Source organism: Anabas testudineus, chromosome 16, assembly GCF_900324465.2.
Source record: "Anabas testudineus chromosome 16, fAnaTes1.2, whole genome shotgun sequence".
Taxonomy (NCBI): Eukaryota; Metazoa; Chordata; class Actinopteri; order Anabantiformes; family Anabantidae; genus Anabas; species Anabas testudineus.
The window spans coordinates 17832502-17850870 of NC_046625.1; the positions used below are offsets into that span (position 1 = coordinate 17832502).

Genomic DNA, 18369 nt, shown 5'->3' on the forward strand with positions numbered 1-18369 from the left:
TTAAATAAAGAGTAGAAGTGTCGCAGAGTGACAGAGACAAGTGGGAAGGAGAGAAAAGGTGAAGCTGCTGCAGGAGGGCAGGAGGAAGGTCAGGGCATGGCGTCCAGCTGCTGGCTGCTGCTCATGCTGTCTGTCCAAGGTGAGATTCTTTTTGAAATAGGCCACACGTTCATTCATTTTGGCTTCCGCACAGCTTCTGCTTTTACATTCATTTAACACAACTTTATTTTAATGGCAGAATACATTTTAATATGCCTTCCAATATGTTTTTACATTGCTCTAACAGAAATCTAATAATTTCCCACTGTAAGCATCAGGTTGAGATCTAGTACAGCCCTTCTTAGCCGACACACCTGGAAAATGCTGAGTACAAGTCGCATTGCTGTAATAACTGCAGTAACCTACTTGTTTCACAGTTAATTTTACCTTGTTTTACCTTGTTAGTATTTTAATGCTGAAAATGTAACAAATTTATACATCCATAACATTTTTTAACTCTTGTTGTAATAATTTAGTTTTATAAAATTTGATTGATGGTGTAACTGTATTAAAATACTAGTCCTCTGCTCCGCAGGCATTCTTGCCGGTGATTGGTCAGTTCGTGTCCCAGACAGTCCTATCTGTGCTGTGATTGGTTCCTCAGTTGTTCTCCCTTGTTCCTATGACTACCCCCAAAGTTTAAATGAAACCAAAGAGGGGCAGCTTCCTGCTCAGGTAATTCAATAAAGACGCCATTGTTGTGTGACATTATCCAGAATCTGTACAAACTGTATCCCAGTGTCAGTCAGGAGAGGTGGTTCATCGAGGGTAAACAAAGGAAAGATTACTATTTCAAATGTGTCGTTATGTTTTTACACCATCTAGACTCAAGTTAGTTTGTGTATTGTTCTCAACCAGGGTGGAGAAAGTGAAGGACAAAAATACAAGGTTTTGTCTGAGATGTGGTGTCTTGAAGACAGCCGCTGTATCACACCAAGGTATTTATAAAAAAAACACACAGAAGCACAGAGAGGAACTCATGGTATGATGGTTAAACCAACTGACTCTAACTCTCTAAGTAACTGTCTGTATGTGTCAGGTATGTGTTCCACAGTGGCGGCATTTTCCCACATCCATCCTACCAGAACAGGATCCAGTACCTGGGGCAGCCAGAAACAAACAATTGTTCTCTGAGGATTACTAATCTGAGACAGTCGGACAGTGGAACCTACGTGTTTTATCTCATCACTGACCATCCAACAGAGAAGATGCCACAGCAGAGAGGAGTCCAGCTCCTGGTGGCAGGTGGGAACACGACAGTGACTGTCATCAAAGAGATCAATTTGTAATTTGTAGTGTTACAAAGAGACTATAGAAACATTGAAAATAGTATAGAATATCAGTTTGCACAGTCAGACCTCAGCAGAATCACAAAGCCTCGTTCTTGCTCAAGACTGTGGCTGTTCATTTTCTTTCTGTGTCTAACATCTTGCTCACTGCCTCACTTTCTTAACAGGATCTCTGTCTGTTGCCACATGGGATAATTACACAAGGCATTACAAAATGTTTTAAGGTTAATGAGTCATGTAGAACCTGTGGCAGAATGTTTCAGTCATATGTTGCGGTAAGACGTCTTGCCCTTGCACTGCACCAAGTAGTAACTACTTCCTCTGTGCAACCCTGTGTTTGTGCTATTTGTGTATAGTTGAAATGAAACTGAGTGCTTCCAAATAATACATTATTTGGAAGTGCAACTTGACAAAGTAGACAAAACAGTTTCTTCTTTCTAACTAAATCCTCCATTGGTGCTTGCAGATTATTCTCGCAGTCAAACAAGTGGAGACAAAGAATAACTTGTCTTTGCTAAACATAGATAAAAGGAGATTGAGAGCAGTTTATCGTATTAGACACTGTTGAAAAGTAATCTCATTTTGTGTGTTTGTAGGGCAGGGTGATGAGTGTAAGAAAAGTAGGCACTGATCCTGATAGTCCTAAGTAATTATTGACCAATCTCAGTGAAGTCACATTCTTCTTACTGTATTTTTATTTCTGTCTACTCTTTATCTGCATGACCAACAAATGGTACAAAAGAATACATGATACAGAATTGTGTAAACAGCATTTCTTATTAGACAGAGAAGTTATGGCTTTTGAAACTTGGGCTAACTTTTTTATAGTGATAAAACTGTTGTATTAAACATAAAAAAATAACTGTATTCTATGCATGTTCTCCAGATTCCCCCAGTGCAGTGACAGTGGCAGCAAGTCCCTCCAGTGACATCACTGATGGTGAGACCCTACGTCTGGCTTGCTGCAGCCCTGCAGCCACATCAACAGCACTTTTCAGATGGTACAAGACCACAGACACCACCCCAAGACACACTGGACATGTGTGGAACATCGGTGAAGTTACATCTAATGACTCAGGCAGTTACTACTGTCAAATACAGACTGGGGATAAAGAGCAGAAGTCACCAGTGCTTGGCCTTGATGTGCAGTGTAAGTGAAGTTTAATCATGTTTCAAGGTGTTCTGTGTCCTCTATGGTGTTCAAGACATGAAAAAACAACTAATGAGTAGTCAGCCCACAAAGTTATTTCTTTATTCTTCACCTGTGAGTGTGTTCTGTAGTACATATAGCCTTACTCAAACAAAGAGAAGTCAAGAAGGACTCTTGTTTATAAATAGGTTAAAATTGGCTTTGTTGCATGGGTTCAACAAATTAGATGTTTTAATAGAATATAATATGACCTCGAGCTAGCCGTAACCAACCTTTGACCTCCCCACTGTCTAGATTCTCCCCGAAACACAACTGTGTCAGTGTCTCCTCCCGGAGAGTTCCAGGACACGCTTCCTGTGACTCTCACCTGCAGTAGTGATGCCAACCCACCTGTCCACAAGTACACCTGGTATCAAGGGGAAGCATGTCTCCCTGCAGCAGACAAAAGCTTTCATCAAGCAAGGCAGTCCCTGGCAACACCCACAGAAAGAAACCCTACATTCAGCCAGGCTAACATCACCGCTAAGGTTCATGGGCTGCACTGCTGCGTGGCACGCAACAAACATGGATCACAGACTTATTCTGTAGCACTCAGTGCTTCCAGAGGTAGGTGAATGAAAAGCCAGCTACCTTTACTTAGTTGCTTTACATTCATTTCAAATGAGCAAACTTCAAAACAAGAAGGTCTACACCTGAGAGTTAAACTATTTGCATACATGCATATACAGTATGAAACACTGACTAAGACATTTTGACTTACATTAGCTCATTCTATATTTTTGTCCAATGCAGCAACTCTATCGGACTCTGCAGGAAGCAGAGCCGTGATCATTGGAGTGACCATCTGTGCTCTCCTGGCTATTATAGCCTTAGTTGCCTTTCTTGTGACAAGGTGAGTGGTGCACAAGGTGACAGTGAATTACTACAATGTGTAACTAAAATCTTAATGTGATATCCAGGGAACTATGTCAAGATCAGCAAATGAGTGTGTTTCTAATGATTTATTTGTCTTGTTATTTTAGGAAAAAGAAGTCATCAACACAACATTCATACGTCCTCACCCAGACAACTGCTACAGAGCCGTAAAGACTCAGCAAGACCCACAAATATTCAGTTAAAAGTCATCTCCAACAGATTTAAACTATAAAGCACAAGAGGCATTTCATTAGACAGACAGTATTTAAAGACTTAGATTTTTTTTTTCAATATTGTGTTTGTGTATGTTAGTTTTACATTATGAACTCATTCATGACCGAAATCACATGAACAGAAGAAAAACACCTTTCAAGACTCATTGTCGACCTTTTACTATTAAACTATTACTAACCTTCCATGCAAGCAAGACACCACATTGGACATGCTAATTCCTGGATATCGATGCACTGAGATGAATGAGGATGAACTGGACTGACTTTTTCAAATCACTAAAAGTGAATGTAAGGCAGCTGCCGTTTTGTTGCAGTACAATTGTGTTGTGGGATGATGATGAATGGTGCTGAAACCAGGCATTCTTTAAGGAGAAAATATTTAAATATTTATTACACCTGATAAAGTAGATTGTGAGTTACTTGTTACTAGAACTGCTTTTTGTGTGTTGTATGTAATTGAAACAATAAACATTAGCCACAGCTGACATCCAGAACTATTTTTAAAAAATCCTACTGGATTTTAGTGCACCAAGTACTGTATAAGTGATACCCAGAAGTGGAAAATACTGAAGCAGCTGTTAATAAAAATTCGCTATTGAAGTGGAAACTGGAAGATGATGGTGGAAAATGCAGTCGTAATGATCCAATTAAAAGCCGTTCATGGTTCTGACTGGGTCGCATTTGTGTAGTTTTTGAGTAAACTCCTCAGTGTGATAAGGCGCCAACAGAAGCTGACCAGAGAAGTGAGAAAGTGGAAAACCAGAAGGGCAGTGACTCTGTCACATTTACAAAATGTTCTTACATATCAGCTCTTCTATTTTGGGCTACATCTTTAAGGACAGCATTGGTTCAAAAGGTGTTATGTTCATATACTGTAAAGTGTCAGCGTTTTTATTGCACGGTCAATATCCAACTCGTTTAAAGGAAGTCATAGATTTAGACATATATACAAACCTCTTTACAGTGTGAAAGAAGTGCCTTGAAATGCTCTGTAAAGTGCATACATTGCAATTCAAATGTTTGGGGTCACTTATAGCTTTTCTTGTCTTCCATGAAAATGTGTGAAAAGTGTTAATAATCAATGATCAATTGATGAACTTGCATCAGCAAACACAGCCTGCCTCTGTGTGCTGGTGTTTTATAGAAGCAGCTGTGACAAGTTATCCTAAACATTTGAACAGTAATGTACATAGAATATTTAAAAATCTAAACATCTAATGTCAACCAGCCTCCACACCGAGCTTAGAAAAAGCTAAAACAACATACAAAGTATTACAGTATTTAAAAGTCTGGCAGAGCCCTATATGCTATACATGCACTCAAACTCAAGGGGGCAGAACCTCCTGGCTTTACTACAACTTATTTGGCTTCATTATGATGTGGCAGTACGGAACCATTCAACACAATGACACATGTTAAACAACAGTATTTTTGCACTGTTCAAAATACTATATTTACGTCTATTTCCACTTTAATACTAATAAATGATATATACACATACTGACATAAAACAGCCACGAGAAGGCCTGAGCACTGTCACAGGTGAAAGATGGAGAAAGTGTGAGTCAACTTTAAAGCAGCCAAACTATCTTCTTAGCTCCACTCAGTCAGTGAGCGAAGCTGGTTTAAATAAAGGAAGTGTAAAGTAATTCAATATCTAGTTTCAACATACTTTTAATCATACATTTTCTTCTGCCATTTAGGCAGTGTGGATGTTTTCATAGTCATGACTGTACACCTGAAAGCAGAGGACAAGACAACATGAGACATTTTGTGACAAATAATAACAAATAATTTGTGTCTTACTTAAATAAATAATAAATAAATAATTTCTTACCTTTTTGTTCGCAGCCGTCTTACGTCTTTTCCTGCTTAAATACATAAAATAAGAAACGTTAATTCATGGAACTCTTTGTTTCATTGACATGCTATGATAGTCGTTGAATAGAATAACCATGTCCACGGTGTGAAAAAATAAAATCATGTATATCTTAACTCACCAAGCCCAAATAATGACCAGTGGAAGTAACATCACAATAACAACTTTGATTCCCAAACCAAAAAAGAGCAGGACACGGGTAACTGTTACTAAAAGAAGACGGGAAAAAAACACTATAAGGAATAAAAGCTATGTTTCAACACTTAAAATATCTGCTATCGACATGTTATTGCTGACTCATTGACAATACTGGCTGTGACTGCTGCATCAGTCGTCCACAAGCTTTAGTTTCCCTGCATACTCACTGTTTGTTCTTCCCAGTGTCAGCAGCACCTCAGTTGAGTTGTTCTCTCCCACGCTGTTCCTGGCCCGGCAGAGGTAGAGTCCAGTATGAGAAGCCTCCACAGAGAGAAGAGGCAGCACCCTTCCTGAGCCCACCTGGAGCAGAGGGCTGGAGCTGGATGCACCTTTGTACCACGTGTAATCTGCTGCAGGATTAGCTGCGCTGCTGCAGGTCAGACTAACATTTTTGCCCAAAGCCAGACTGCCAGGTTGACTCACCTCAATGGACACGTTTAATGGAGGATCTGTGTATACAGTGAAACACCACCAACTCACTGCTGTATACATCCTTTTTACAGATTTGTTTTCAGTTTAAAAGAAAGTCCTTATGTTTAATCCTGACAGAGGATAAACAGACAAAGATTATTTATTTCAAATATTTAAAACTCTTTTTGTTTAATAATGTTATACATCTTAAAGTGTAATAACATTAGAAGTGAGCACAATAAGCAGAGCAACAGATGTTGTTAAAACGATAATGGCTCAGAGAACATGTGCTTCTATCCAACTCTGATAAACTGATTCAGCTTTTGTCTCATTTGTCTTGTTCATCAATGTTGCTACCTTACTTACACTGAACATCCAGAGCAACAGGGTACGACCGCAATGATTCCCGTCCTTCGACAACACATAAATAATTCCCAGCATCCTCTGCCTTGGCCTGGAACTCTGGTTCAGCTACCGGCCGTCCATCTTTGAACCAGACTACGCTGGAAAGTTGACAAGTTGTTCTACACTCTAGCGTCACCGTGTCTCCTGCTCTCACTCTCTGTGGGTGCACTCTGGCGCTCAACTCTGTACATCAGTCAGGTGAAGAGACCAGATGTTAAGAGAAGCTCAGAATATCAAACTTGAATGGCAACACAGCGATTGGAGCAATTTTACCTGTGACAGACAGATACACAGAGCCTTTACTACGCCTCCCGTACTTGTTTGTATCAAACTTGAAGTAGTAATGTCCAGCATCAGTATCCTGCACATCATGAATTGCAAGGCTGCAGTTGTGATGCAGATCACCAAGATATTCAGTACGACTGTGATATGAAGAAAGTTCAGAGAGCTCCACGCGTGTCCAGATGTCACCTTTCAATAGTCCTTTGTGCCATGTATGATTTAGAACGGTTTCTTCAGCAGTGTAGTTGTATGTGCACCTGAAGGTCACTGACGACCCCTTTAAAGCACAAGGATTTGGGTTTTCAAAAGTCACCGGCCAGTCAGCACTGACAGTTCCTGCAGAAAACAAGCAGTGTAATCTGATTTACTTCTTCACAACCTTGACAGGAAATAGAAACTTCTTGCAACCTACAAATAATTTGAGTGTGTGTGTGTGTGTGTGTGTGTGTGTGTGTGTGTGTGTGTGTGTAGTGTGATCTGCTGTTAGGATAACAGTGACTAGAAAAAGAAACTAGTGAGCAACCTGCATCTAACTGAAAGTTGGTTTGGGTGCAAAAATTTGAATTGTGTTAATGAGCAGGTGCCAACTCCTTTTTCTCTGGTATTGTAATTAAGTCATTCCTTCCTATGTACAATTCAGCAGCTGAATCTACCCTGTGACTGATTTTCATCCAGTTTCACTGTTTAGGGCAATATAAATAGATTAGATACAATAAATACAAGTTAATTCTAATAACTGAATAGGTTAATAATTACACATTATATTACAACACTTTCTATAAATTTTTAAAAAAAATGAAAAAATATAAATATTTCCTCTACTTACCTGGCGCCAGGATCAGAAGCAGTGTGATCAACTTCTCCATATCAACGTGAAACACAATATTTAGAGACGCATTTGAGATCCTGGAATTTAATTTGATCATGGAGAAGTTCATGGAAGAAAACCGCGGTGAAATTGGTTTGAAGTTAGATATTCAACAGACATTTGGCTGAAACTTCTCCTGCAGACAGATCCACCGATCTGCGTCTGATGTTTAATGGTCGGACAACAGAACTGCACCCCCCCAGCACATGGCTATACAGAGTTAGGGACCGTGTGCAAATTGTCACTCTGTCAATATCAATATAATATCTGCAACATGTTTACTCAGAATCTGTTCTCAAATTTGCAGCTATATATCCCACAGAGGGCACACTTCTTTTTAGTCAATATTACCGCTTTGCTTATTTATTAATAATATCTTTATGACAATATTACATAATATTTTAATAACATCCATGTCATGTGACCAAAAGCTTCATAATTTATTCTTAAATGTGCAGCTAAATATCTTAAAGAGGGTATTATAGAAATATTTTTACATTCGGTGCAGCAAAACTGTGGAGAGGACTGTGCAAATTGAAATCATTCAAGCAGAAGAGCTGTGGTTCACAAGAAAGACGACATGCACAAAGATCCGGACAGCAACAAAAGGCTCCTGGATTCCAGTGCAGCCTTTAATTTAATAATACCTCACAAGTCCTCTGAACAGAAAGAGTCCTGGGTGGCAGATGCCAACGAGTTCATCATAATGGTTGTTTCTCTGCTGTTTCCTACCCCACGGCAGCTGCATTTAAGTACACGCCTCCCAGAATGTCACCAATAATGTGTCTTACGTGTTTATGTAGGCTGATGATTGTACTACTGTACTAACTGAATTATGGTAATAAAATATTTGATGGCTATGTTTTAACTGCTACATAAAGAAAACTGCAGTACCAGTGAGAATATTTGAAAAAGCATAGTTGCTGTGAGCTTTTGTTGCTCGATCAGTCATGAAATGGTTTTATTTGTTAGTGTTATATAATACAAAGTAATATTCAGTGATGTGGTGCGCTGAAAATAAGACTAGTATAAAGAAGGATTAGTTTCAATGTTCACTACCGTTTTAACTCAACACCATCCTTTTTCTCCATTTCTAACATTAAACAACGCCCTATAATTCACCAGCAACTCAACAAGTACGTGGTGACCGGTGCAATTCCTGTCATGATGGCAACTGATCAACCTGTTTGTCCTTCAGAAAGACGCAACTTATTTGAAAGTGAAAGTTTGTGACTAAGTTATTTGAATCTCGACTCCAGAGGGATAATGAGGGAGGGAGGAATACCAGATGTGATTGTGTGTGTGCATAGTTGGCAGTGTTAACTGGAGCTATTTTTGTTTCAGTCTGGGCCTGCTCAACCTGTTCCTCCTTCACAGAAATCTGTCAGGTAAACCAGGAAGATGTTTGCCTTCCTACAGGTGCCCTAACCTGCAGAGTTGGAGGATGGAGTGAGGCAGAGAGAGGTCGACAGAGAGTCGGCATCGTGCGGAGACACTGACACTCTCTTTACTATTTTCTGATCCTGTGTCAGTAAGGAAGGTGCTCGCAGACCTGCTGGGGAACTTCCATCTCATTTTGTGGTTAGTCTTACCAATTTCACCTGTCACATTTCACATTTCAGTCTCCATATAGTTACTAATACTTTGACAGATTACAATTCAGATTTAGAAAATGTGGCTGACAAAAGTTCAGTAAAGAAGCCATTAGTGTAGAGGTAATGGGGATCTCTCAGAAACATGTTTGCAGCTGTGTGGTTTGATTTTTGTGCAGAAAATGTACAAAAAAGACGTTTAGCAGCCACACCTTGTACTAAAAGTATTATCATCATTATCATCATCGTGTAAACAACCATCAACACTAAGCGTTCACAGTCTTTCTCCGTGTTTTCATATCAGGACACAAGAAACATCGCACATTCACTGCATTCCTGTCTTGTAGTGTGACTTAGTGCTACTGTTTGGTATAAAAGAGACGGAGTGGAGATGAAACCTGAGACAAGGGGAAAAGGAGAAATGTGGAACAAGTGGAAAGCCTCTCACATCTGCTGCCTGCTGTTTTTGACCCTGCTCCAAATCACTAAACCCTCCTCAGGTAAAGTAACATACAGTATATATGATATATGATGTATATCATGGTTAAGGATTTTAGTGTTTACGCACATTGAAAATAATAAATCCTTATCTGAAAATGTGATAAGGAAGGGAGGAAGGGCCCAAGTTTAACTGCTGGAGAATTTTTTAATATTTCCTCCTTCAAGAAAATCAGTGAGGGAAACACAGATTCACAGTATGAATAGATTTGTTCTAGTAGTCACGGGGCTTCATTTAAAATCACATGTTACACTCATATGCCTCAGGTACAGGTAGTTTCTGGTTGTGGATAATAAAATGTCTTTTCAAAACAAGTAATTATTTAATCCAGTTATTTGTTTGCTCCTTTATGCCCCTCTCTCTCTCTCTCTTTGTCTGTCATACACATAATTCAAGTTTCAGCTCTAAGCAGCTCCACCACCATGACCTCAACACTGAACACAGCAGTCGTCGGTTATCGAACGCTTCCAGTTGACGTCACAGTGGCTGAAGGTGAATCTGTTGCGTTTGGCTGTGGAGTGGCCGCTGCCTCACCAAACTTCACATTTACCTTCTATGGGAGTCAGCGCACATACAACCTCACCTGCCCTAATGGCTATGTGGAAGCTATCCCTCAGGTGAGCCGCTCACCTCCTGCCCCAGCTTTTTGCCTATGTGGGTCTCTATCCATCTTCTTAACTCACTGTAGCTTTTCTGACGTACTTAGAAATCAAATCTCTCACATAAAATGTGTGTGTGCGTGTTTAGGGAGTGCACTGCACCGTATTATATGACAGCAAGGCAATAACTATTTGAGGCATTTGTTCTTCTGAATCTCAGCTCGTTTGTGATTCAGCACAAACAGAGAAGGAACACAGTGTACACAAGAACGCACAAAAAAATAACTTTGCATCACTGTTCTACTGCCTCAAATTATACGTTATTATACCTCTTTTCACTCATTCAAACGTTTTGGTTTTGTTGAATGTTGCTTAATGTCTGCATTCTCTTCTCTGCCTTCATAGGGACTAGTTTTTGTTGTATTGTATTGCATCCTTTGACATAACCTGGAAGATAAAACACCTCCACCACCACAGCTGCTGCTTTTTCACATGCCTCACTTAATCCAGCTGGCTGAATGGTTTGAACCAGCATGGTCACTCCTCTAGACGTTAGGACACGACTGCTTCTGCAACAGTATCACTAATACAGTGGGAAGAGGGTTCACAGTTTTCCTGTTGGCACCATTACTTTTTCTTGCATCTGTATATGTTCACCTATTCCAGTACATTTGGTAGCCTGTCCTATTATCTTCCCTTGTGTGCACTCTTCTCACTTTTATCCCTCCCTCCTTCCTCAGTCTCTCTATGGACGTTGTGATATGAAGAACGGAGAGTCACTGGCCGTGTGGATCCTCAACAGAACCTCTATTTCAGACAACGGCTCACGAGTAGTGTGTCAGCAGCCAAATAATCCCAAAGCACATTCTGCCGTCCTCCACGTTAATGCTGAGGAAACCTCTGCATTCAATAGTAATGTCTCACTCTGTTGTTTTATTTGTGTTATTTCATAGATTTTTTTCTCAATGGTACACGCTTCTGGTTACATTTCTACAAAGATTCAAAGAACACTTGCTGGAAAAACACAATAGCGATCACCTGAAGGAAGTTTCTGCCTTAGATTACAAGCAGGTCATTCCAGTTAGTCGTTCTCTTCCAGTATGATTGTGGTGTATTCTCTGGTGTTTCATAAAGTATTTTAGTTTCTATGTTTTTGTAATGTTTTGTTTATGCCATATTTCTGTGATATTGAATATAATATATCTTTTGTGTCTGTTGGATATTTCCCTTATGGAAAATGTTTTAAAGCATGCTGTTTTCTTTTCTTCTACTGTAGTTGTCAGCAACAACTATGCCATTCTCATCGGGTGTACCGTCGGAGGCTTCTTCGCGACCATTTTGGTGTTTGGTTTGTTATACATCTTACTGCAGAGATCAGAGAGCTTCCAGAAGTGCTTCAGTAAGTATTGCTTCACTTGCTGCGCGTGAACATGTAGCAGTAAATGTACGTTGAAAAGTGATCAGTGACATGTGATGGCTTTATGCTTTCAGGGGGAAAAGAAACAGAAGATGATTTGAGCACAATGGTAACAGATGACTAGCAGGTGGTTTGGGAGCAAATCCAGAGCTGGGCTCCGTTCAAGACCAAACCCATAGAGAATAAACCTTGAATTAAGTGTTTCTCTTTTAAAATCCTTCGAGCAAGTGAAATGAAACCTGGACTCACCCCAGGACTATAGATGATGAAATGTCTGAAGCCAAACTGGGTTCCTCATCCTGCCCTCAGTGTCTGTGTCTTTCACCCAAATAATGTACCAAAAATAATTAGCCCCGTGTGCACTGCCCTCACAAAGCTTCATATTGCGTACACGTTAACTTCTGTCTGTGTTTTTACTTTTAATTTTTTTTTTTTTTTTTTGGTGAAATTAAATTGCTGAGTAAGCGATTATAAAAAGATCGCCTGCAGACGGTCACCAGTTAATTGCGGATATGAGGGGTGTGGATTCTCTTTGTGCTAAGGCATTGTGTAGGTTAACAGCTCTATACCAACAAGCTACTGAAGGTGCAGACCTCTCTAAAGACCCAGGTCCCCATTGTACAGTAACACCTGGTGAGTCAGTTTCACAGTTTGTCCACTTGATGGAGGCACTTCCTGTAAAGATAACAAACCAATCAGCCGTTCCTGAGGAGCAACAGTCACTTCAAAGAAACATTGTAAATTACACTAAACCAACATTTTTTACTGCATCGTTTTAAGTGTTTATAATTCATGTTGGACACTGCGACTCAGCAGCTTCCCTTTATTTTTAATAAAAACTAGCAGCACAAAACTGGATCTGATTGATGACCTAGACTTTTATTGACATGGATCGGGATAGACAGAGGTCAGCCAAGGCACCAAGGTCCTTTACTAGGTTCTTTACTTTGTTTTGCAGTGATCAACAGCATGTGAAAGGCAGAGAACACTTACCAGAGTCAAGAGAGTCACACAGAGCAGTGATGCGTTTGTGAAGATGTTTGTTTCCCCCTGGTGGATGCCTAACATACCTGCTTGTTTATCTGCCTGTGTCAAGTCGTTTTGTATTGGTTTTCATCATTCTTCTCTCTTCTTGTTGTTTAACTTTGGTATTAGGCCACAAGTAACAATTTAAAACTATGCTAGTTCATTAAACTATCATTAACCTATATGTAGTATTTTAGTGTTTTTGTACAACTCATGTATTGTTTCAAATTCACTGAAATGATGTGGCTCTACTTCTCAAATAGTAAAATCACTGGCCGATGTAAAGCTACACAAGGGAATTTTAGTAATTCGAGTCATTCTAAACAATGTAATATGGCAGCCGGTATTTGACTAATTTCAAGTGTGGTCTTCATTCCCCTAAATGTGTTGTGACACCTGATAGAGCAGCATGGACAACCAGAGAGGCAGATAGACACACACACACACACACACACACACACACACACACACACACACACACACACACACACACACACACACAATCAGCAGGACAGAATTCTCCCTCGTCTTTTAGTTGATACAACAGAAGTTGTATGGAGCAATGTGTTGACTCAGCTGCTCAGCTACACCTCATTTCACTCTCTGGAGGCCTCTGTCTCGGGTGCCTGATTTCTTCATATAGCAGAACAACTGAATATAAAGTTTGAAATGGTGGCTACATTTTGTCTTTGTATGACATAAGATCAAATGCATTGAGGATTCAGTCAGGTCATGTTTGCTTTTCTCTTCTTCTTCATGTCTTAGCTCTGGGTTTTTGTTTTCTCAAATATGACTTTGTAAAAAAGAAAATATTTTTAATGACTTTTGTAATATTGTATAATATCATAGCTTTTTAGTAAAGGAAATGTTAAAATACAGTCTTGTAATTTAAACTAGTTTATATAACATGAATACGTATAAATAGTACATGGCTTTACATTTACTTTTACAGTTTTTCACAGAGGTCTGGACAGTCAGTTTTTTAACCTACTGATGGCAGCTTCTCACAGGACAAGAAATGAAATGTGTTACATCAACCCAAGTTTAGTCCATGAGCTCTAAAAAGAATTTATTAATTAATTGATAGTGCTCAATAGTGGGCTGAAATGATACTGTATGTTGCTAAACAAAATATTATTGTTATTTCCACTACAAAAACAGAAATATCAACATACAGCCCCTAAAAAAATACCACGCTTAGTATTATCTTCTCAAAAGTGTTTCAGTGACATGCAATTGTCACGGCTTTTGTTTAACCTCACATAATGTTACAGGCAGACAGACACTAAACACAAACACGTACAGCATCACTCAAAAAAGTTTTTCACAGTTTCCATATTTTGTTTCACAGACACTGTTACTATTTTTCAAAACGTGTTTAACATAATGTGAAAGTGTTTATACATACAGTTTTTTCGTAACACACACATATTGTTTAATTGTATCTTTATTAAAATGCACTAGATGAAGCTATTGACGCATCTGTACTCTGTGTCTCTGTTTTGTCGTCACCAGTTGCCACTCTATCTGCTGTCAAGTTATTGTATTATCACTTACACACACACACACACACACACACACACATACACACAATTACACACCCAGGACTCTGTGTATCTCTGTGTCTGTGTCTCTTCTCTATCTCTAGTGTTATTATCATTTGTTGAGAGGCTGATGCAAGTCAGAATGTGACAAAGTATAAATAGTCACAAATCACCACTGTGACACATGCACTCTACACGTGTGTTGCATGTACAATCGCCTGCATACTGCACATTATGGGATTAAACTAATTAATTGATCAAACGAATGCAACTGACGAAAGTGTGGACAAACGCCTCACAATCTGAAACCAGCTTTGTACAAGATTTTAACACAACCTGAGTGGAAAAATCTCTGCCTCTCGCCCCTCTAGCAGTGAAAGGAAAATGCCTGTAAACCATCAGATCAACACAGTGCAATCAATTCAACTGAGAGAGGAGCACTGGGAGACACCTGAGATACCTGACACAGGAACACAACACAGAACAATAACATGGTGGCTGCGTGACAAAAAGCAAAGACCGGCAGGAAGAATAGAAGGACAGCACTTTATGTGCCCTTTATTTATCAAGCACAAGAACCAAGGGCTGTTTTTTCACGTTGATATTTTTATTTCAGAGTCTACATGTTTTAATGTCCATAACACTTATTATTTTTCCTCACACTGCAGCACCTGGTGCCAGGTCAGCATCCTGAGCAGGAAACACTCAGAGCCGCCTCGCAGTCTTTCTCATTCGCTGTCCAATGAACACATATTGCATCAACTCTCCAAACCATAAACAGGCTCCACTTTGTTTCATGTTGTCTTTGCAAGCATGTGTGGGGAAAGGACTGAACGTATCCATGGAAATGACCTACAGAGCCCAATGAAGCATTTGTTATGAGGTAATAAAGATGCAGCATGTTAGCACTAACGTTAGCATTTCCAAAACAAAGTATACAATGCACAGACTTAAATTAATAAACCACGTATGACATGTAACATGTCAAGTAATTCTCTTTTCAGTTACTAAACATTAAAACATTATTAAAGTTATAGTATAATAAGTGCTGTAGCTACTGTTTCCATGTGCTGTTTTATCCTGACAGATTACATCAGTAGTATTTTTTCATTAGGGCCACGTAGATGCAACTTTAGATCATTCTATCCAAGAGGATGTGTGGTGATCAAGGTACTAAATATTTGTTCGTTTTTATTCAAATACATGTAAATAACAATAAAATGTGTTAAATAAAAATTAATCTGTCAGCAGCTCAACAGTGTTAGTGTGTTGATATGTGAACACACAAAACCTGTTGTGCCACAGGGAGGGCGTGAGGGAAAGTAAGGGGAACGAGGATGAATTCTGGTCAGGTCACCTAGTACGTGTTATCCACAGGCGTCAAACGTTGTCTTCATTCCAACGTAACAACAAACACAAACACTTTCTCCCAGACATTTGCTGTCCTTGCAGTCCCTGGACAGGTTTGGGATGCTTGGGCATGATGTTTGTCTTACGGGCAGTGGTTATATTGTGCATTTTCCTAAAGTGTTGGCACTTTGGCTACGTTTGACAAGGACATTCAAATCCTACAGTGTATAAATGAGAGAGGCTTTATTTCATATTACTGGTTATAAAGCAGACTCACAACCAAACATGAAACACTAATATAATACTAATATAAGGATTTGCATCTGTGTCTTAGTGGAACATTAGAAGTGTAGTAAGTATGTTAAATATAAAGTATGAAAGTGACCGACTGGAGGCAAATAAAAAATGCCTTTCACTCTTCACACACGCTGATGTTTCTGGAAAAACACCACCCTTGTTTCCTATACATGCCCTTGCAGCCATCACACTTTCACACTGGACACGTGCACAAAAGTTTATATACTAAACAAAGAGGAGGAGCAGACACTTCTTATTCAGGTAAAATAAAAAAAGACGTAGTGTCAGTCAGGCATTGTCTTGGAACATTGACACACACATACACCTCGGCTCCTGCACCCGTCAGCTCAGGTAAGCACAGACATAGTGGAACAAGGCAGGGCAGGACTCAGGCTTTGGGGTCAAGGGCACATTTTGTACCATTATTATTTAAGGCCTGTGATTCTCATGTTATAATTATTTATACAGAAGGCGTTATTGTGAACAGTGTTCAGTGTTTTGAACAATGAAAGATAAACAGAAATATGTGTAGTAAAAATTCACTGTAATGAAAAATTCAGGTTGTTTCAGTTTCAAAGGTGAAAAAATGAATGTATCATGTAAATTTGTTCATCCATATGTACGGTATGTTGACCTTCTCTTTATGATATTGTATATGGGTAGTCTTTGGGCATTTTGTTTACTTAAAAAAAAACTTGCATCACTGTGCAGTCAATATAAATTATTATTTGATTTTGTCCCACAATTAATAATTAACAAATTAATCAACATAATTTGCTGTTGAGGACACTGTAACGTGCCAATGTTGACCCTGCACAATAACATCCACTAAACTGGGCAAACTTTAGTGATGTTGTAAATCACTCAGGCAGTCTGTTGCTGTTGTGTCATCACAGACGTGGGATTTGAAAGACAGAGGCCTGTTTGACCTTGACTAATGCCATGATATCTGACACTGAACCTTCTGACAAAGGCATGAGGGAAGCAACAAAAATAACTTGATAATATGTGTTTCCATTATCTTTGCTATAATATGATGTAAATATCCTGCACTCTGTATCACTGTAAGACATTACATGCTGAACACATTTAATACTCTACATACAGTACGTAAAAAACAAATGTGAAGAAAAGATTTTCAAAACTTACAACCAGGTTAAAGAAAAGCATAAAACTAAGCTGCCAAGTTCACTTAGTTGTTTTTGTGAGTGGTTAAAGTAACAGGCAAGACGTTAACGGATAAGTGAGCGAAAAAACTGGTTTGAGTCAAAGAGAAGATAAGTAAATGAAAGATAAACATAAAATTTCTAAAATCCAGTGTCTCTAACCTTTATGTTGATCCAAGGGTGTCCAAGGTCACTTAAAGGTGACAGGGTCTTGTGGTTAGAATATGCTGTGTCTTAATGTTTAAAACCTGGGTTTCGTTATGTTCAGTGATTTGAGTTACTTGCGCTTGATAAAGGAAGAATAGTAACTTTTGTGCACTCTGAGCATAAAAATCATCAACTTCGAGGTAGAAATCTGTTTTGACCTTCAGACAAATCAATTACAACCCAATAGCACAGGAAGGACTATTCGGCCTGCTAAATAAAAAAATATATATTTGTTATATATTTTATACATAACACTAGTTGTTAGCCAAACTGAACAGCGTCACTAGAAAGGTGGATTTTGTATTGACATTATATTCTTATATTATTAATATTGTACAATAAGACATTTCATTGTACAAAGTCAGAAGATAAAATTCAGTTTCCCATAAAAAAAAGCCAGAAATGGGAGGAAGAAAAATACGTATTAAGAAAAAAAAATCTGTAGCACATGACAGCATTTGGCCCAATGCAGTGGATTTTCTCTTTTATTTGAGTGGATGTTGAAGGAAAGTTGTCTGGAGACCCGCTGGGTTTCACTCAGAGACAAAAAATCATCCACTGTTTACTCTCCAAACACTCCGAACGCATCCCTGCTGACGAGACACTGACCTCTTACACCACAAGGACATTCTTGGTGAGAGGGAGAAGGGCAGTGAGAAACACGGGAACCTGATGGAAAAAGCATAGGTTCTACTTTTCCTTTTTTTTTTTTTATTCTCTCACGCTATTATGCTTCTTCTCCCTCTCACTCTCTTTATTTGTTTCTCTCTCTCTCTCTCTCTCTCTCTGACTCTTAGTGCTGCTGTTGAAGATGGGACATCTCACTCTTGTGGCCGTAATGGCAGGTAAATAAAATAAAGAACAGATTATTTCCACATATGGCGTGTAGTTTCATCCTTTTTCCTCTAGGACATAATGTTAGCTGTCAGTTGGAAAAAGACAACAGAGATTACTGAGAAATGATTCACTTTACCAAACCAGCTCGAGGAGTTCACTTGAGAAA

The 18369-nt window shown here is 39.1% G+C and overlaps 3 protein-coding genes and 1 long non-coding RNA gene across 7 annotated transcripts; 3 read left to right on the top strand and 1 right to left on the bottom strand.

Annotated features, from left to right (window-relative positions):
- Positions 1 to 39: 39 nt before the first annotated feature.
- LOC113170073 (carcinoembryonic antigen-related cell adhesion molecule 6-like) lies at positions 40 to 4111 on the top strand. Its single transcript, XM_026371967.2, has 8 exons — positions 40 to 139; positions 575 to 714; positions 898 to 977; positions 1079 to 1284; positions 2215 to 2478; positions 2773 to 3084; positions 3271 to 3370; positions 3501 to 4111. Exons 1-8 carry the CDS (start codon positions 97 to 99, stop codon positions 3562 to 3564), a joined length of 1209 nt encoding a protein of 402 aa, XP_026227752.1. The 5' UTR covers positions 40 to 96; the 3' UTR covers positions 3565 to 4111.
- A 943-nt stretch (positions 4112 to 5054) lies between these two features.
- Positions 5055 to 7834, bottom strand: LOC113170344 (hemicentin-1-like). 2 transcript variants are annotated; one of them, XM_026372412.1, is made up of 7 exons: positions 7628 to 7834; positions 6793 to 7137; positions 6481 to 6702; positions 5871 to 6152; positions 5627 to 5714; positions 5464 to 5494; positions 5055 to 5364 (listed from the first exon to the last, which is right to left on the bottom strand). In XM_026372412.1, exons 1-7 carry the CDS (start codon positions 7737 to 7739, stop codon positions 5326 to 5328), a joined length of 1119 nt encoding a protein of 372 aa, XP_026228197.1. In that variant the 5' UTR covers positions 7740 to 7834; the 3' UTR covers positions 5055 to 5325. The 2 variants fall into 2 exon arrangements, with proteins under 2 accessions (XP_026228197.1, XP_026228196.1); XM_026372411.1 differs by having other exon boundaries at positions 5464 to 5497.
- A 1251-nt stretch (positions 7835 to 9085) lies between these two features.
- LOC113171132 lies at positions 9086 to 12986 on the top strand. 3 transcript variants are annotated; one of them, XM_026373515.1, is made up of 6 exons: positions 9086 to 9250; positions 9640 to 9761; positions 10157 to 10377; positions 11100 to 11271; positions 11636 to 11758; positions 11851 to 12986. In XM_026373515.1, the coding sequence occupies exons 2-6, from the start codon at positions 9653 to 9655 to the stop codon at positions 11898 to 11900; spliced, it is 675 nt and encodes a 224-aa protein (XP_026229300.1). In that variant the 5' UTR covers positions 9086 to 9250; positions 9640 to 9652; the 3' UTR covers positions 11901 to 12986. The 3 variants fall into 3 exon arrangements, with proteins under 3 accessions (XP_026229300.1, XP_026229297.1, XP_026229298.1); XM_026373512.1 differs by having other exon boundaries at positions 9087 to 9250; positions 9566 to 9761; XM_026373513.1 differs by having other exon boundaries at positions 9087 to 9250; positions 9609 to 9761.
- Positions 12987 to 16261: 3275 nt separating this feature from the next.
- On the top strand, positions 16262 to 18212 carry LOC113170914. The gene is made up of 2 exons (XR_003299669.1): positions 16262 to 16344; positions 18164 to 18212. It is a non-coding gene; the product is annotated as an uncharacterized LOC113170914 (long non-coding RNA).
- Positions 18213 to 18369: the final 157 nt, after the last annotated feature.